The sequence below is a fragment of the Lissotriton vulgaris genome, chromosome 2_1 (genome assembly GCF_964263255.1).
Source record: "Lissotriton vulgaris chromosome 2_1, aLisVul1.2, whole genome shotgun sequence".
Classification (NCBI taxonomy): Eukaryota; Metazoa; Chordata; class Amphibia; order Caudata; family Salamandridae; genus Lissotriton; species Lissotriton vulgaris.
Window position 1 is genome coordinate 292,043,896 of NC_141687.1, and position 20,643 is coordinate 292,064,538.

The 20,643-nt window shown below is 50.0% G+C and overlaps 1 protein-coding gene across 6 annotated transcripts in view; it reads left to right on the forward strand.

Moving 5' to 3' along the window:
• TRIM37 (tripartite motif containing 37) overlaps window positions 1-20,643 on the forward strand; it is a 1,151,903-nt gene that overhangs the window by 286,751 nt on the left and 844,509 nt on the right. For all 6 annotated transcript variants that reach the window (XM_086954978.1, XM_086954980.1, XM_086954981.1 and 3 more), the window contains exons 6-7: window positions 8,862-8,984; window positions 18,289-18,412. In XM_086954978.1, coding sequence (XP_086811104.1) covers window positions 8,862-8,984; window positions 18,289-18,412 — 247 coding nt within the window. The remainder of the gene's footprint in view (window positions 1-8,861; window positions 8,985-18,288; window positions 18,413-20,643) is intronic.

The window sequence follows — 20,643 nt, forward strand, 5'->3', positions numbered from 1 at the left end:
TTCGCGCCTCCTATGGCGGTGTCTCGACTTCGTGGAAGATCTGCGCCTAGAGCGAGAACGAGACCTGCCAGCTCTAGGGCGCTCCTTCGGTTTGCGAGGAGGGGTCTTCCGTGGTTCCTCACGGGGCCTCTTCGGATCCTCCCGGGGCTTCGGTTTCGGGGTCCCCTTGGGAGGAGCAGGCAGGGACGGCAGTGAAGTGGACCTCGGCGGAGGAACCACCGGCTGCGGGGTGGGCCCATGCGGAGGGACCGGAGGTGGAGCAGGATCCCCCGCAGGAAGTGGTGGCAAGGGCGGAGGGTCCTCCTTAGGTACGGGTGGAGGAGTAGGAGTCCTGGGTCGAGACGGAGTGTACACTTCCGAGTACACCGAGCCCGGTGACCCTTTAGGGGACGGGTGCGGAGATCCATCCCCATCCGCAGGCGACCGCTTCCTCTTGCGTCCACTGGAAGCGGCGTGACTCCTGGGGCTAGAGCCCCCTCTGTGTTGTTTTGGAGAGGGTGACCTACTCCTCGACGCTGACCGCTGTCTGCTGGACGCAGAACGACGCTTCTCCGGCGTCGAATGGCGCTTCCTGGACTCCGGCGTCGAACGTCGTCCCCTCGACGTCGACCCTCTCATCCTCGGCGTCGAACGTCGACTCCTCGACGTCGATCTCCTCTTGCGCGACCTCTCACGTCGCCCTCTCGACGTCGGGCGGTCCACCCTAGACGTCGACCGCCGTCGTCTTGATGTCCTCGACGTCGACCGCCGTCGTCGTCTTGATGTCCTCGACGGCGAGGAGCCCCTCGACGTCGATCGGCGGTGTCGCCTCGACGACGACCGACGGTCTCGCCTCGACGGCGAGCGTCGGTGCCGCTTCGACGGCGAGCGTCGATACACGTCCCTGCGCCTTCGGCGTCGGTATGAAGACCTCGACGTCGACGAAGACGATGACGTAGACGGCGGCTTCGACGTCGGCTTCTCCTTCGCCGTCGAGCCGTCACGCCGTCTCGACCCGGAGCCCCGGGGAGACGGGGAGCACGCCGTCGTCATCCCTCTCGACGCCGTCGTCGAAGCCCTCGACGTCGACGGAGAATGGGATCGTTGGCTGGACTTCCTGCCCCCGGGGAGCCCCCCAGGGGCCTCAGCAGAGGCAGAGGGATCCCTCCCAGGCTGCCCAGACCCACCTGCAGCGCGTTGACGCCTATCCTCCAGGCCAGCCAGCCTGATCTTCAATCTGTCCCTGAGGGTCCTAGCAGAAAGTTGCTGGCAGATAACACACTCCTCAGGGCCATGATCTTCTGGAAGGCACACGATGCAGACATCATGGGGGTCGCTTTTGGCCTTCTTCCTCTCACATGCTGGGCACTTAACAAAAAGGCCAGGCATTTCGGAGCCCCAAAACGCCTAAAAAACAGCACAAAAGTGAGAAGAGAACACCAAGCAGTAACTGCAACACTTTTAAAAGTCAAAAAGTGCAAAAACGAATTCAATAAACCCTTGAAAAAGGGAGAGCTCAATGCCAGGGTCCTGTAAGCAGGAGCCGGAAAAAAGAACTGAAAGTAAGTTGGACCTGCTATGCATTCTGGGATACTGGGAGAAGTCTGGAAAGTTCTCTTAAAGGCACAGTATCCTATTTAAGCCACATAATGGCAGCCTATGGGGCTTGTCTGTCCCTACCTTCCTCTCTATCATTCCTGAGTCTTTGACTGGGGGAGGCAGGTTTCTCTATGGTAGAAACTAGCAGGCTGGGCTGTGTGTGGTGAATTTTGGTGGAATTTCTAGTTGAAGTACTGGACAGTGTAGCCTGTGGATATAGGCTGCATTATTTGTCTTTAAATTCTCTCTTAAGTGTCTTGCAGTTTCCGCATTATTTTGACAACTTAAGAGATTATTTTTGATTGCCGGGGTCCACGCACATGGGCGGGACTATTCACTAGATTATGACTATAACAGAGATACCCCTACTACAGCACTGGAGTTACAGGACAGAAACTACTCCTTGCCCCAGTATTGGAACTTTCATAGATTCCCATGCTTTGTATCATTCCCCGTCGTCGGACTGGGAGTCTCGGTAATAAAAAATATCATAGTAGTAGGTACAAAAGAGAAAGGAAAGGCCTAGGCCTCATTCCCTTTTGTAACATATCAGCCTCTTTTTGTAAAAGAGACCAAACTCTAGGCGTCAGCCAATCAGAAGAGCCTCACCCTTAGAACCTTCCTGAAGGAACCTCAGAGCCTCAGATTTTCTACCGCACGTTGTGCTAGGGAGTCTCCATTGAGCTCTGCTCTATTTCTACTCTTTTGAACTCATTTATATAGATATTTCTTCAGATTTTTCTTCAGATTCTTCAGGAAACACCTTTCTTCATCAAGATGGCTGAAGTTGAGAAGAAAAAAGCCCTTTTTAAACCCTGTTCCACCTGTGGTAAGAAGAGGCTGTTTGTTTAAGACAAACACAAGGATTGCATTTACTGCCTGTATCCTGATCACAAGGCAGAGGACTGTCGCATTTGCCGCACTCTCTCCACCAAGACCTTGAGAGATCGTGCTGGACGGCTTCTGACATGGTTGCAGAGGCAGAAGGAGAGGAAACATGGAGTTTCCAGTGATGAGGAGGAATCAGTGTCCTGCGCTTCTTCTAAAAGGTCAGTGAAAAGGGGTAGAGGTTCCCCCTCTTCCTCTACTGGGCGCCCCTCTAAGGCTTCAAGGAAGACCCCCAGTGAGTCTGATGGCCGGGGTTCAGGAGGTTCCCCCCACCGCAGTGGGTCGGGCAAGACGGAATTGGTTTCGCCTCCTAAGGGTGAGAAGACAGACCCAGCCTTCAAGAAACCCTCTTCACATTCTTCTGAGAGGAGTTCCAAGTCCTCTACGACGAAGACATCGTCGACGGTGGCTCCGTCGACGACTAAAATGAAGCCCAAGATCCAATTGGTTCCCTCGACGGGCTCGTCGACGGGAGCGTCGACGGCTAAGGCGCCGTCGTCGACGAAGAAGACCTCGACGACTGCAGCGTCGACGGACAGTATGCCGACGACATCGTCGACGAAGGTGAAGACATCGTCGACGAAGAAGCCGTCGACGGCAGGGGCGACGACGGCGATACCGACGACGACGTCGTCGACGACGGGCACATCGACGACGCCGTCGACGACGGGCGCATCGACGACGATGGTGTCGACGACGGTGTCGACGACGGTCATGTCGTCGACGAGTGCTTCAACGACGACAACGATTTCAACATCGACGGCGGGCTCGTCGTCGGTGGCGTCGACGACGACTTCCTCCATTCCTATCTCGTCGACGAGGATTTCACCGGCACTGACGGAGCAGCCTACAATATTGGCTGCAGAGAGGAGGGTAACGATTTCTCTTACGAGGATCACGCCTGAAATGACGTCCCCAAGAAGAGTGCCGTCATTGCCTCCCACACTGTTGTTAGACCAGGAGGACTCTGAGGGAGACGGTCAGGATGGCTTTGATTATGCGAATAGCCCTTCGCAACTACTCATTAAAAGTCAAGAAACTGACTCGGAGGAAGCATATGAACAGGGTGGCGGTTACTACCCACAAACTGATGAGCCAAGGGACTATGAGTCACAGGGCATGGTTTCAGTCCCGACGTCCTTCCTACATGACCTGCACAAGATGTTGCATGACTATAAATCCAAGGCTGAGCGCCCAGCTCCGAGAAGATCTATTCCATCAACTCCAGTTAGGGACCACTCTTTAATTGTCCCACCTATGCACCCGGTGCAGTCTCCTCTTCAACCACAGCGGCCACTGCCCCAGGCTCCGTCTGATCCAGCAGATGATCCGGATAGGGATCATAATAATGACACGGATGTGTCTTCCGATAATCGTCCGGACTCGGATCAGGATGGAGATGAATACAATGATTACGTCCACCCGGATCAGGCATCGCCACACCAGGACCTAGGCGATTCTCCTCCTGCTGACATTGGTAGTTTTCACCAACTGATGGAACGTGCAGCCGGCCGATTTAAGTTGGTCTTGCCTGCGCAAACAACGGAGTGTTTCTTGTATGACTTTAAAGACACTCACCGTAAGTCTACGAGGTCCATTCCGATTGTGGACCATATATGGGAGGAGGGGTTAAAGACCATGAAAAACCCAGCCACGGTAGTCCCTGTTCTACCGCGCCTTGACAAGAAGTATAAAGCGCCGGAGGATGGACCGGCTGCCCTGACAGGTCATCCCAGACCGGACTCTGTAATCTCACAGGCAGCGCAAAGGAAGTCACGGAACCCTTCTGCACCCTTAACGGCCCCTCCTGATAAGGATGGACGTCGGTTGGATAGCACAGGCAAGAGATTTTCATCCATCGCTAGCCTTCTGGTTCGCGCAGCCAATGCTTTGGCGATACTGGGACGATATGATCGCCAGTTGTGGTGCGATATAGCTCCCTATTTGGATCAACTTCCTCCAGAATCGGGGCTGGAAGCCAAGAAGACCTTGCAAGAAGGTGAAGCGGTCTCCATGGAGATCATAGATTGTGCCATGGACATTGCCACTACGTCCTTTAGAGCTTTGGCAGGAGCGGCAGTGTTAAGGCGCCAGGGGTGGCTAAAGGCGACGTGGTTTAGACCAGAAATCCAAAATAAGGTCCTGGATCTTCCGTTTGATGGTGAGGCACTCTTCGGCAAACTAATCGACGACACACTTCAGGAGATAAAAAAGGACACAGAGACGGCTAGATCGTTGGGAACGCTCCAGTACCGCAAAACTCCTTTTAGGGGCACAAGAGGCAGAGGTGGCACTTACAGGGGCGCATACCAACAACAGCGCTACTCTTCGACCAGCTCTGGATACCAACCGAATCGCCAATCCTACCAGCAGAGACAGGGCCAGTCCTCTGGTTATACACGGCCATACAATAAGGGCAAGCAGGCTGCCCGTGGACGGGATTCATCTAAACGCCAATAGCGGCCTCCTGGCTCTGCCTACTGTTCCCTCCTCCAAGAGATCATCAGTTGGAGGCAGGGTGTCAAAATTCCTTCTGAATTGGTCCCAAATTACATCGGACCGTTGGGTGCTCAACATAATCAAACGAGGACATACTTTAGAGTTTACGGAAGTTCCTCCACCCAGACCCCCATCAGCCATACCATCGCGTCATCTTCATCTCCTACGACTAGAGGTTCAACAGATGCTCCGCAAGGGAGCGGTGGGACCGGTCCCCTCCAATCAACGGGGCCAGGGCTTCTACTCCAGGTTCTTCCTGGTGAGGAAAACGCGAGAGAAATGGCGTCCCATCCTCGACCTCAGGGAGCTAAATGCCTATCTCATCTCCCTATCCTTCAGGATGGTGTCCCTGCAGGATGTTTTGAAGATGATCAACCCGGGGGATTATATGGCCACACTCGATCTGGAGGACGCGTACTTCCATGTCCCAATTCACCCAGCGCACAGAAGGCTCCTGCGCTTCACAGTAGCCAAGAGCCATTTTCAATTCAGAGTCTTGCCGTTCGGCCTTCGCTCTGCTCCAAGGATTTTTACGAAGGTGCTGGCACCTGTGGCAGCATTCCTGCGAAAACATCACTTCCAGGTCTTCCCTTACCTGGACGATTGGTTACTGAAGGCCCCAACCAAAACATTAGCGCAGGACGCGGTGCAGGCTTGCACCACTCTGTTCCACAATCTGGGTCTCACCTTGAACAGAGACAAGTCCACGCTGCTGCCGTCACAGAGAGCTCGGTTCCTCGGAGCAATGCTGGATTCACAGCTTTCCAAAGCCTTTCCGACTAAAGAGAGAATTCAGAAACTGCAGACACTAGCAGGAAACCTTCAAAGAAAAAAGTGTCTTTCTGTACGCAGCTAAAAGTCGCTGCTGGGGAAAATGTCATCCTGTATCCCCCTGATCCCGCACTGCAGGCTCCGGATGCGCCCCCTGCAGGAGCAACTGGACCTCCAGTGGCAACAAGTGCACGGATCGTTCGACGACAAAGTGCTGGTCACTCGAAACATGAAAGACGCAGTGCGTTGGTGGTCAAATCAACAGAACTTATGCCGAGGTCTATCCTTCGCAAGCGTTCAATCACCTCACGTGCTGACGACGGATGCGTCATTGGAGGGATGGGGAGCCGTGATGCAGGACCTGCAGGTCAGCGGCCATTGGTCCCCAAGCGACCAAAAGTTACACATCAACCTGTTGGAGCTGAGAGCAATAAGGCTGGCCCTTCAAGCCTTTCTTCCGCGTCTCCGGGGTTCACAGGTGCTAGTCAGGACAGACAACACCACGGCTATGCATTATGTGAACAAGGAGGGAGGGACCAGATCACTTCCCTTGTCACGAGAGGCTCAGCAGATTCTGGAATGGACGATTCTTCACGGAATTTCTCTGAGGGCGGAGCACTTACCAGGAGTGCTCAACGAAGGCGCAGACAGACTGAGCAGACTCACCTCAGTCACTCACGAGTGGGAGCTGAAGCAACAAGTTCTGGATCTACTCTTTCAACAATGGGGCACACCAGAGGTGGACCTTTTTGCAACTCCAACCAACAGAAAGTGTCCAGCCTACGCCAGCAGGTTCCATCACCAAGACTCGTTGGGCAATGCCCTGTCGATAGCCTGGACGGGGAGGTTCCTCTATGCATTTCCACCGATCCCCCTGCTTCCTCGACTCATCAGGAAGATGAAAACAGAACCATGCAGACTCATCCTAATAGCCCCGGCATGGCCAAGACAATTCTGGTACACCGAACTACATCTGCTATCGCTGGAACCTCCGATAACGCTAGAGGACGTTCCGGATCTCTTGGCAATGTCCGGAGGGCAAGTTTGGCATCCAGACCCAAGGTCGTTGCACCTGACCGCATGGCTCCTGACCAGCGAGAATACATGAATGTCCCACTTTCCACGGAGGTCAAAGACATCCTTTCTCAGGCGAGGGCTCCGTCTACGAACAAAACATACAGATTAAAGTGGAAGAGATTTTGTATTTGGTGCAATAAAGAAAAGATTGATCCTTTCATGTCACAACCTCATCAGCTCCTGCCTTACCTACTCTCGCTAGCTAAGTCTAATCTGTCCCATTCTACCATCAAGATTCATTTAGCGGCGATTTCGAGATTCAGAAGGGCGGGCTCGGGTCCTTCTTTGTGGTCTGCGAGAATTGTCAAGCAATTCCTCAAAGGCCTGTTCAGGGTTTATCCACCAGTGCGATCTCCTCCTCCAACGTGGCATCTGAACTTAGTCCTGGCTCAGCTAATGAAAGGACCTTTTGAGCCGATTCACCGCTCAGACCTAAAGTTCTTATCGTGGAAGTTAGCTCTACTCTTGGCCCTCACGTCAGCGAGGCGAGTAGGGGAAATACAGGCCCTGACTATCCAAGAACCATTTTTGCAATTCAAAAAGAACACTACCATCTTAAGGACGAACCCAAAGTTCATTCCAAAAGTCCCCACTGACTTTCATCTAAATGAACCAGTCATACTTAAAACGTTTTTTCCGAACCCAGTCACTCCAGCAGAAAAGACATTGCACACTCTGGATTTGCAACGATGTCTAAAGTTCTACATAGACCGCACCAAGGACTTTAGGAAATCTTCGCAATTATTCATTGCCTTCGGCGGTCCAAACAAGGGTCTCCCTCTGTCCAAACAGGGGATCTCGAGATGGATTTCAAGTGCCATTCTGCATTGCCACCAGTTAGCAGGAAAACCTCTGGTGGGTAAGATCCGCGCTCACTCGACAAGGTCGGTGGCTTCTTCTTCGGCCCTCTTTGCGGGGGTACATGTCAAGGACATCTGCCGGGCTGCTACCTGGAGCAGCGTACACACGTTCACTAAGCATTATTGCTTAGAATCCTTGCAGCAGGATGATGCGGCTGTGGGCCAAGCTGTCCTGAGAAACCTCTTCAAGTGATGGGTGAGCTTTCCTTTCTATCCCACCTTCCATGGGTGACACATTTTGTAATTTCTTGCTAATGTCATAATGTACTGCTTTACAAAATGTGTTTATGATGTTTTACTGCTTGCTATTCTGATACAAAGCATGGGAATCTATGAAAGTTCCAATACTGGGGCAAGAAAACAAGTTACTTACCTGTAACTTTGGTTCCCCAGTATTGGTAACTTTCATAGATTCCCATGCGCCCACCCACCTCCCCGGGGAAAGCTCAGCCTTCAGCAGGTGTGGTGTCTAGCACTCTACGGCTACGAAAATCTGAGGCTCTGAGGTTCCTTCAGGAAGGTTCTAAGGGTGAGGCTCTTCTGATTGGCTGACGCCTAGAGTTTGGTCTCTTTTACAAAAAGAGGCTGATATGTTACAAAAGGGAATGAGGCCTAGGCCTTTCCTTTCTCTTTTGTACCTACTACTATGATATTTTTTATTACCGAGACTCCCAGTCCGACGACGGGGAATGATACAAAGCATGGGAATCTATGAAAGTTACCAATACTGGGGAACCAAAGTTACAGGTAAGTAACTTGTTTTCTTACTCTTGCACTGCCCTTTACATTTACTCTTAATTCACTCACCTGCCTGTCTATTTTCTATTTATTGATTGGCAATCTTCGATATTCGGGACAAACGAGTTGAAACTCATTTGCCGGGCAAGGCCTGTGTTTAGGGTTCATAATGAAAACTGTTTTTGCTGAGCAAACATTATCTCAGCACCGCAGCATGCCAGCCTAGATATGCGATGAGAATGTAAAGAGAAATACTTGTGTCTACTGGTTTGACTCAAGACAGTGAGCTTTTTGTACTAAACGCGGCAGATTGACTATATATGTTCTTACATTTTGGATGTAAATTTCAGATATGTTAGACATCTAATTAAAGGATAATTATGAAAAAAGCACACCCTGCAAATTTTACAGTGTCATTTTAAGTATTGTACTTTTCCCTTTTTTTTTTAGCATGGAGGGCATACCTTTAAGCCGTTAGCTGAAATTTATGAACAGCATGTAACAAAAGTTAATGAAGAGGTGGCAAAACTTCGGCGCCGGCTTATGGAATTGATCAGTCTTGTGCAAGAAGTGGTAAGACCATGAGAACAAAAGACTGCCGCCCTCTGTTGTTCATGCATGTTATTTGCCTGTAGAGTTCTTCCTTTGGGGTGACTTAATCATGCCACTGGGTTTTCGTGTGCGCTTCAAGGGGGGTCAAATTGCTAGAGAAGTAGATTGTTCAATGTTGAGTTCTTAAACTTAAGGTTGAACTTCACACAGTGGTGACAGTACCTTTTTCTGATCTCTCCAGTAACATGTCTGTGTTTCAGTTGCATGCATAAGGTTTCAGGACATCTCAGAAACCTTCCTAGGATTCAAGTGAATACAGTTAGCAGAAACGTATATGCTTTGAGATGGAGCCGGGAAGTGTGCTGCGACTTGCTGTTTATCTTGATGTAACTACTGTTGTTTCAAGTGTTCTTCGTTAATAGCCCGGGCACGTACATATATTTTAAACAAAGTTTATTGCCTTTTACATGTCATAAATCGTACCCACTTTCAGGGTTTGAATATACAGAATAAATTGACACAACCAGATAAATGCATCAATTGTTGCCCCTGCTGCGTCCCATCCTCACTCGTTTACTGTAATATTAACACCTGCGATCTGGTATCGGTTCGGCGTACATACGAGAAAATCCCCCTTCCCAAACAAGAAACTAGGCCTCCCCCTCTCCCTCCCACCCTGCACTGCTGTCTCCCCACTATTGTTATTGGGCTCAGTTAGTAAACTCTCTTACGCTAGAGGTGTGTGTAATGGTGCTGCGCCGGGGCCCTTCATCGCACCTACAGCCTCTCCTATGTGTGTCGATGCAATGTAATGTTCCCTTCCCTCTGACTCTACTGTGTTATTCCGTCTTTATCTGGTCCCTGGGGGTTCTCTACGTGTGGGGGGATCTCTCTGGGGTGTAAGCCTCCGTTGCACCGTCTTCTCTTAAGTCCGCCATCAGCCCCTCCCATGCCTGAGCTTGTTCCGGCTTGCCCACTCCTCACCGTGAATTCCTAAGCAGGACCCTGCCCTCACATCCAGCCCATTTCACCAGCTCTTGTTTCCATCTGTGCACGTTGGGGCCATCAGGTTTCTTCCAGCTACTAGTTATTTCTCGTTTCGAGAGGATAAATGCCAGGTCCTGAAACCTATATGTAGTCTTGGTTTTGGCAGTGTGTGGGAACAGATTGAGCAATACATGGGCAGGTGTGCAGGGGACCACCCTCTCCGTTACCCTCGCTGTCTCCTGTGTAACTTCCTGCCAGTATTGCGTTAAGGAGGTGCAGCTCCACACCATATAAGTAAAAGTTGCCCCCTGTGCATTACACCTTTGGCATCAGGCGTCTGTGCCGTCTAAGTAGCGGTTGATACGTTCTGGGGATAGATAAGCTTGGTGGAGTATACAGAAACTTATCAGGCTAAATCGGGAATTTCGAGATACCAGCCCGGGCATGTACATCTTGTAGAACTGTATTTGGGTTTTTATCTAGGTCTCTGCCATTAGAATTTAATTAAGAACCCGCCACTTACAATCCACCTAACACTGTCTGGTGAGTGCTTTCTGGGAAGCGTTCTGCTGTGTCTTGTTGAATGCCTGCCCCTAACTTACTGCTGCCTTTTTTTGAGCCAGAAAAGGGGGTGGTGATGGACAGAGTATCTGAATTAAACAGAACACGCGTACCCAGTCAACAGATCAGGGCTTGATCCATCACCGTTTTTTAGCTCACTGCACCATCCCAGCTCAGAACCTGGCTACATGCAAATTAGTCTGTCCCTGGCCCAGTGCATCGTGGGAACAGGGCAGACCAAACTACCAAGCCAATTCGTATACTGGGAAGGAAACAAGCTTCCGGTTTCTGGCATTACAGCCGTGTGTTTAATTCAGATACTCTGTCCATCACCACCCCCTTTTCTGAATCGTTTTGTCCACCATAAGCATGGAAGGGTATGCTCAGACATGAGTCCCTTGCTCACTGCACCATCAGGATTCAAGCAAGCCGGGCCGAAGACGGCTGTAATGCCAGAAACCGGTCCCCGGAAGCTTGTTTCCTTTCCAGTAAAAGAATTGGCTTTGTAGTTTGGTCTGCCCTGTTCCCAGTGCAGGGACAGACTAATTTGCATGTAGCCAGGTTCTGAGCTGGGATGGTGCAGTGAGCTAAAAAACGGTGATGGATCAAGCCCTGATCTGTTGACTGGGTAGGAGTGTTCTGTTTAATTCAGATACTCTGTCCATCACCACCCCCTTTTCTGAATCGTTTTGTCCACCATAAGCGTGGAAGGGTATGCTCAGACATGAGTCCCTTGCTCACTGCACCATCAGGATTCAAGCAAGCCGGGCCGAAGACGGCTGTAATGCCAGAAACCGGTCCCCGGAAGCTTGTTTCCTTTCCAGTAAAAGAATTGGCTTGGTAGTTTGGTCTGCCCTGTTCCCATGATGCACTGGGCCAGGGACAGACTAATTTGCATGTGGGCAGGTTCTGAGCTGGGATGGTGCAGTGAGCTAAAAAACGGTGATGGATCAAGCCCTGATCTGTTGACTGGGTAGGAGTGTTCTGTTTAATTCAGATACTCTGTCCATCACCACCCCCTTTTTTTTTTTTTTTTTTTTTAAATTTTTGAAAACCTTTATTGCACAATGTCATGATACAAATACGGGCCTACAACCATCCGGCCGGCCACGACAACATTTGAGGCACTTCAGCAAGCAATACGGCACCGCGGTAGTTCTACAATCGAATTACAGTCGACTCGAGTTACACTGGGGAGATATATACTACCGGGGAGCAGGAGAAGTGAAGGTTTATTTTATTAGTTTTTATGAAGTATAGTTATTATAAAGACTAGGGAGGATCAAGGACCAAACATACCAACCAAAACTGAAGTGGGCGACGCTTAGCAAAGAGATACTGCGAGCGTGAAGACAACATCAAAATGGCGGCACCAAGGCAGCACACAAGGATAGACAATCACAGGATACGTTGCGTGCCAATTGCTACCCACCCCACTACAACTAACGCCATTGACCCGATGAAAAAAGGGGAAAGAAAAAGGAATGCAGAAAGAAGAAAAAAAGGCCCATAGAACCAAGCGGATAAAATAATAAACCCCCCCCCTACCCTCCACCCTACACGCATGCAGAGGCTATGGCCTACCCCCCCTAGCAGTGTGTCTGTCTCCCCAAAAGAGTACCCGAAATAAAGAAGAGGAAAAGGAAGAAAGAGGAAACCTATATTACCGGAGGAGGGCCAACCATTTGCACCCGAAACAGCATCACGAATATTATCGGCCATCTTACCCCCGACTCCTAATCAAATCCTAGCCAACGTCCAGCTCTCCCATCTATCCAGCCCAATCGTAAGAATGTAAGCAACGGCAAGTAGGAAGGGGAAAAAGCAGAGTCAACCTTGTCCCTTGCGATCCAGCGTGCCAGTGAGGTACAGTGGCGAGGGAGTCATACTGAACAGGAGAAGCAGCCAAAACGACCACAGCGAGTCAAGCAACCGTTCAACATGTTCCATCCGGCGCAGGACAGTGTGGTCCACAAAGATATATTGCAGGCAAACATCCAGCAGCAGTCCTCCGAAGTTAGACAATCCAAGCAGAAGCAGCATGTTCAGAATAAAAGTACCATTCTCGCCAGTAGTTCCCGGTGGAGGCAGCAAGCATGGCGTCCCAGGGCGATCCCCCAGCAGCTGTACCAATGCAGGAATCACGCTTTTCGCCATTGCTGTGACCGGCAGCGGAACGAAGATGTTCGGCTCCCTCACCTCCAGTGCCCCACCACATCTCCGAAGAGGCAGAACGCTGTACTCGAACCCGGGGTGTGGCGAAGTGTCCCGCACGCGAGCGCCAGCTCGGCCAGTCGGGGAAAGCGGAGGCAACATGTCATCCAAGCGACCCTCCAAATCCCGGACATTGCAGCCCAAGGCGCCCCTCAAATCGGCCAAAGCACTCAAAACATCGTCGATATTTAACGGCGCCTCGGGAGGAAGTGATTCTGCAGCCCCCTGCACATGGGGATCCCAGGCGTGTGGCGGCCCTCGATTCAGATCGCCGGTATCCCTCCGTAGCAGCCGGCCATCCACTCGGCTCCTCGACAAGCACAGCCAGGACGCTGGGGCCAGGACAGCACCCTCCATTCTATCGTCCCGCGTAGGAGCAGCAAGGAGTCAGCCGTAGCGGGCGCCCCCAGCACAGTCCAGTTTGTCGATACCAAGCTCTAGCCACTCCGCCCAAGATGGCCCCCTCCGTCTCCGCTTGAGGATAAGGAGACTCACAGGATCGACCGGGGAGAGGGATACAATTGTAGCGACGACGGGGATGTAGCTAGAAAAGCATGGAAATCACAGGAAAGATTGTTGCGTCTCCGCTGGAGGTCGAGAGCGTCTGCCTCTTCTCGCCGGCCGCCTCGCCCTGCCCTCAGTGGCCGATGTTGCAGCAATCCGGCCAAGCACAGCCGAGAACAAAGGACCGGTCCCCTTCGCCGATCCCAATCAGGCAAACAAGGCGTCCCGTCTCTTCCATAGCAGGGAGACGGACATGGAGCACATCGCTAGAACCAGCGTCGCTTCCCGAGCCCAGTACCGCGCCACAATCACAAAACAGCAAGCAGGAGAAGAAGCGGTACGGGAGGGAAGCAGACGGATTGGCGGAGCCGAGGGCTCAGGCCGCCATCACGGTTGCTGGTTAGGCTCCTCCCCCCACCACCCCCTTTTCTGAATCGTTTTGTCCACCATAACCGTGGAAGGGTATGCTCAGACATGAGTCCCTTGCTCACTGCACCATCAGGATTCAAACAAGCCGGGCCGAAGACGGCTGTAATGCCAGAAACCAGTCCCCGGAAGCTTGTTTCCTTTCCAGTAAAAGAATTGGCTTGGTAGTTTGGTCTGCCCTTTCCCATGATGCACTGGGCCAGGGACAGACTAATTTGCATATAGCCAGGTTCTGAGCTGGGATGGTGCATTGAGCTAAAAAACGGTGATGGATCAAGCCCTGATCTGTTGACTGGGTACGAGTATCCTGTTTAATTCAGATGCTCTGTCCATCACCACCCCCTTTTCTGAATAGCCTTTTTTTTGAGCAGCTGCTGGGTTTTAAGGCGGTAGATAAATCCCATTTTATGCAGTGCTTCAACTTTCTTCTCATCCTGTTAACACACGAGAAAGAGTCAACTGCTAGCTTGATGTCTGGGGATAAATTCTGGGATTACAGAAGTTGGGGAGTGAATATGATGTCATTTGCTATGCCGGTGCCTCATTTTGCTGCCTCAGTGTTTTGTGTTTTTCAGCCAATGCTCCAAGTGCATTATTATAGGTTTAAGGAAATACAAATGTTCTAGGAGCAAGCTGCTGGCATGTATAATGCCAGCATATACACAAAATAGCTCTACAAATTCAACTATCGATTATTTGAGATGAGGCGTGTTTTTCCCCTCTGATGGGTCCTACCAATGTCTATATGCATTGATGCCTGTGATTGAAGAAGCCAGTTGTTGGTTCTAGACATATTTTCTACTATTAAATATAGGAGAACTTGAAAATTCCTCCCGAGCTTAAAACCACACACTGACATAAGACCGTAAGTCTCTCGGAAAGGGCCACAGATTCCAAGCAGCTGTGTAAACTGCTTCACAATAAATCCAAGAGTGGACTGGGAAGGAGATCTTGCAGTACCTTTAAAGCAACTTCCAAATGAAGTGTCCACTCGTGTAAAAGATGATTACAACGTGTGTCCAGACAGTAATTGATACAAGTAGGTGTTTGGAAATCAGTGAAAATAATGAACATACAAGAGATTTGTGGAATAAAGTATTGACCCTCATGCACCAATGTTGAATAAGTCTTGAAATCAAATGTTGAAGAAGTCTTGAAATCAAAATCGGGGAAATAGGTGCTCTGTGAGTTCACTCCGCTTCCGTGAATGTATCATTTTAATTACAGGAAAGTGAACTGCACTGGTGTAAGAAGCATGGGTACCTTAAGTGTTGGCCCGAAACCCTGAGCCAGTAATTACCACTGCTGGTGTAAGTGATCACCACTATGGTATCTTATTGGGTGGCGTCATCATTGGGTCTTGCACCTGGGTTTTTGCTTCCCCAGGTTAGTGCCATGTCCATCTGATGAAGGGTACTTGTGGGATCTGTGCAGTGAAATCTCAAATAAAAGGTCACTGTGAGAGGCTGGCTTAGTTTATGGTGCCCACTTATGTAATTGTAGCACCTTGCACTGATTCAGAGAACCCTTATGGTGGGTCTTAGACAATATGAGAAAGCTTGCTAAGTGGTAGCTGTGTAGAACAGCCTTCAGGCTTAGTCCAGCAGGAGTGTAAAGCAACTTGTTTAACCAATACATAATATTGTGGTACAGGTAAAGTGAAAAAGAATCACACATTGTAGTTATAAAAATATGTATTTTATTACAGACACTAACACAATTTTACTATTCTTACTTGGCGATAGAAACACAATACACACAATATTTAGGAAATATAGCATGTAAGTAGCACAAATAAACAGTGGTCTCCAGGGGGAGACCAGACCATATACGAAAAATAGTGGTATGCGAACTACGACTAAAGTCGAGACTGGAACCAGAAGTTGTAGAAGTGTTGGGGAGGCCGTGTTCAGAGTGTGAACATGACCGCATGATCAACACAAGTCAATGGGTAAGTCGTGATTGCAGTTTTAAAGAAAAAGGACCCTTCCCGGTGGAGCCTGTAGAAACCTATTAGAAGATGGAAGGTTGCAGAGTCCCCTCACCCGTGGATACCCCAGGAACCAGGATACCTTTACCAGGGAAGCAGGTGCATGAGTGTCCAGTGACGTCAGAAACCGCTGTAGACCACAATGGAGGACTTCAGGAAAGATGCAGCTGGAGAAGAAGACTAAGGAGTCCGATGGAACCCAAAGGTGGATTCAGGATGGGAGGTACCTGGAAGCACAGGGTACCGAGTCTATGCCACTCAGGAGTGACCAGGAGGCACAGAAGACGAATGCCCACCAATATCAATGGATGCAGGGTGGTTGACGGTGCCCTGGGAGATGAAGCTGTGTGGACCAGGCAATGCTGTTGTAGACCAGGAGCCATTCTTAAGCTATCCCATATCGGATGCCGAGAGCCAGGGGGTCATTTTTCGACAGAGGCACCAACACCCCTTGGCACCGACAACATGCATAGAAATCAAAGCCGGTGCAGTGTCAGGACCAGCAAGTTCCAAGTGACTCACCACGTATAGATAAGCCAGAGCTGGGCCGAGCAAACAGGGTAGCCCACTGGAATCATAAAAGTCCTTTGAAAGGACCCGAAGATCTCTGGAGACCAGATTCGCCCAGCCTTAGCAACGGGCAGCCGACGTGGTGCAAAGGGGCTCTGTTCCAGTGATGCCGATGAGGGATACTGGCCACACTCTTTCTGAAGACAGCACAGGCCTTGAGGGAGTTGGAGAACCGTCACCTGTGTTACTGAGCTTGTTGGAGTCCTTAGGAGCCCAGTATTAGCAAACCGGTCAGCTGCGTTGCGGTGCCTGCAGATGTAGGGAATTGACTCCTTAACTCCATGGGAGATTCCTTTGGGTGTCTTTCGATGTCCACAGGCCCTGTGAGGACATTATATGGAGTACGCACACTGACGTTGCAGCAGGCTTGCAGGACGATGAGACCTGGAGCAGTCAGTCTTCCCGGTTGCACTCTCGGTTCCCAAAGCGCAGTTCAATGCGGTCAGTCTGACAGGGTCAGTCTGATGCGGTCAGAATGTTTAGACGGTTGAAGATGACACTGAATTGAATTGAAATTGATTCCCACAATGAATCTAAGGTCTTCCCCTTAAGTAAGCCCTTAAGTACCCTTAGGAAAGGGTTGGAATTATTCTGGGGTCCTTCCCAGAGGAGGGGCTGGACTGTAGGGAGGATACTCCCATGTCCTTTGTCCAGTTTCGCGCCAGAACGGGAGACAACTGCTCCCTGAACTGATTTGAACTGAAGCATGCAAGGAGGGCAACAAAAGTGTCCTTCACACAAACAGTGGCACTGGCAAGCTTCCCCACCCCAATACACTAAACCCGGTCTGGGAGGTGATCACACCTCCGTGTGACAGGATACCTATTGTTCTACCTTCCCCTGCTCAAGCTTGGCTTAGCAGCAGGAGGGCAGTAACCTGTCTGTCCGTCAGCAGCCCCAGCTTGCTCTACGGTTCTGAAAGACTGGTGCCGGGAGCACTGAGGGCATCCCGGAGGAACTTTACAGTGCATAGAATCATACCTCCCACACCGTTTACGGTGTGGGAGTATAATTCCAACATGTTTTATACCCAACATGGCAGGGTGTGTTGCAGCCAGTTTAGAGATGATCGTCTAATGACGCATGGCCACTCTTTGTCGTAATGGCTGATACACTTACAACCTGGGAGAATAGACTCCGAAGGTTGGAGGGGTGCTCTGCTCATGCAGGGGCACCTTCACACTTAGGACCCAGCACCCTACCTTCAGGATTGGAAGGCCTTTCTTAGGGGTGACTTATAGGTTTTAAGTGTTGTGACCTCAGCTGTAGGGATACCTATATCGGTTGTAAGTGGTGTTAGCACCAGCTTACACAGGCTGCAATGGCAGGCCCGTAGTCACAATTTGAATGGTCTCTTATGTGTGGCATAATACATGCTGCAGCCCAAGGGAGACCCCTGGTGTCACTACTGCCCTATGTGCCTTAATACCATATACTGGGGACTTACAGGGTTACTCCAGTAGCCTAACTGCAGTATACCTAAGTACTCACCATGTCCAATTTAGGGAACAAGCACAGAGACTGGTGTCCTGATTAGCAGGATTCTAGTCAGACTTGTCAGAAAACATTATGACACCAGCAAAATGTAGGGGTGACCATGAACGCAGATTCTACTTTCCTAAAGTCACCAAGTCAGTTGTACAACCTGCATCAGCTTTACATTAGCCGCAAAATGTCACAAGGCACTGGCTACAAGTGGTGACAAATGAAGTACTGAAATATAGTGCTTTAGTGGTATGATATGAAGAATTTAGTCTCCCTAAACTATCCTTTCCCGGTTTTTGTAGTCAGTAAATGGTTGCTTTTCAAAGATGTAGTTCTTCCTAACTGCATTCACCCTGACTTCTTTTTGATGTTAGATTGCCCAGTCTGAAATTGATTTACTTTCATCTTGCAATGAATTTTATTAGTTTCCCAGTCTAACTGTCTTTATTAATTATCTTTTATCTTTAAGTTTTCTTTCTTGACATTCATGTGTGTTTTATTAACTATTTTTTTTTACTTGGTTGATTTAAAGACTGCAGGAGCCAAAAGTGGTAGAAGTAAATAACAATGTCTGATGGAAACTTTCAGGAGAGGAACGTGGAAGCTGTGCGTGGAGCAAAAGATGAACGTGTCAGAGAAATCCGAAATGCTGTAGAGGAAATTATTGCACGTCTTGACAAACAGTTGAAGAATAAATTGATAACACTAATGGGTAAGATGTTTTACTGTTCTTCAAATACATATCACTGTTATAATTTTTATCACTTTGTACTTACACACTCTCGGCACTAACTCCTCCAATACTCAGCTGCTCTCAAAGCCATTTCGGCAGCCACATATACTTCCAAACTCAACATCATATACTTTTAAACTCCTCAAAGAATTAGGACAGCCGTATTGAATCTGATAGAGGGTTGGGAGGGTGGCCACTTCGTGCGGTGGGTCCAATTCCAACCCCCGGTATTCTGCCCACCTCTTCCAGATTTTGTAGTGCTTTCTAAGACATCCCCTTGCTACAAACACAGGCTGTTCCAGACAGACCCATACAATAGTTCATTCCATTCCTCCAGGCGGCAAGTGACGGGGCCCGAGGCGCCTTCCATTCTCTGGCGAAATCGCACTTCGCCAGCGTGAGACCCAGTAACAATAACTGGCGCTTGTAGCGGTTGCCCCCAACCCCAGCCATGACATGCAATAGAGCTAACTTGGGGTCCCTCTGAACCTCCCAGGCCAGAACCTCCAATAGGCAACGATGTACCCCATACCAGAACCTTCGCTGGGCTGTGCATTCCCAGATCGTGTGCAGCAGGGTACCCGCCTCTAAACCACAGCGAAGGCACTCGGGACGCAACCAAGCCTGCACTCCACAGACGCTGCCGGGTATAGTATGTGCGGTGTAGATAGCGGAACTGAATCAGGCGCAGGCGCGTGGATATTCCCGCCCCCTGGGGCTTTCTAGGGCCTCAACCCAGTCCTCCCCGTCTAACTCAACAACGTCCCGTTCCCACGCAGTCCTAAGGCCAAGCAGGTCTGATGAGCAGTGGCACACCAGCATCTGGTATATGCGCAACAATTTCTTGTCCGGCAACTCCCCCATAAAAATGTTTGCTTCCAGAGGGCTAAACTCAGGAAGCTGCTCCAGGCATACCAGATGGGGCGCCAACGAGTGACGAAACTGAAGATAGCGGAAGAACTGGGTGCGGGGCATCCCAAATTCCTCCTGCAGGCTCGTAAATGATTTAAGATCGCACCCTGACATAACATCACCGAGGGTAGAAATACCTATTGCATCCCATCCCTGAAAGCCCATCAGCGTATTCAACTGGGGCAGCCGACCATTTCGCCAGAGGGGGATTTCCTGCGTAAGCACAATCCACCACCCCATCCTACGCAGTGCCTGCCTCCACACGTGAAAAATCACTTGCGTGGCCGCGGGAAGAGATTTCCGAAGTGGCGCTGAGTACAGCAGTGTATGTAGAGATGCAGAGCCCATCAACGTCCTCTCCACCGCATAGGCCGGGTCACCCCTGTCCCCATATCACCAGTCATTCAGCACCAAGAGGTGTGCCGCTTGGTAGTATGAGAGTACATCCGATGTGGCCAATCCCCCGGTGTATGTGGATAAGAAGCATGTCCTCAGGGCCACGCGCGCAACACCCCCCTCCCACAGAAACCCACTGAGCGCTGAATTCAACTGTCGGAACCAGCGGGTGGGATCACGTGCAGGTGGTTTTGCAGTTGGTACACCAGGCGTGGCAGCGCCACCATCTTAAAAATTTTTGTATGTCCCCTTCCTTCCTGTCAATACAGGCTCTCTACATTCAGGCTAAACAATGGATGTCCTGATGATGATCCATTATCAATAGTTGGATCGAAACGCCGTCGACACTATATGTGGGTTAAACAATAAGTGTACTATTATGTGCCTAAAAAGTATGTTTCCCGCATATTTGAAGCAAATGCACTCTAAACCTTCTCTTTGCTCATGCTTTTCAAATGCCTGAAATACCCCAGTACTTGTTTTGTTTTGATTGTTTGTGCAGCATCGTGGATGCAGGACTGTGTCCCACTGCTTTATTGTTGGTTCGTCTGATTGAGTATAATTACAAATATTGAATAAATTTCAAAGTCCGGCTTGACTTTTTTTCGTTATAGTGCTGATAATTATTATAATGTTTATATTTCTCCTTGTCAAGGACCTTTGTCTTTAGCTTAACCATCTTAAAAATGGCAGATCTGCCCAGTATAGACAACAACATCTTAGTCCATACCTTCAAGTCCTCACATGTGCGATCCCAAACCGGGGTAAGGTTGCGATCGCGGGACACCGCCGCATCTTCAGATCGGTAGACTCCCAGATATTTCACCCCATCCGTCGCCAGCTCGAGGCCCGACGTCCAGTCACCCTTCGTCTCGCTCACCACCAAATATCCACAGCGTGGA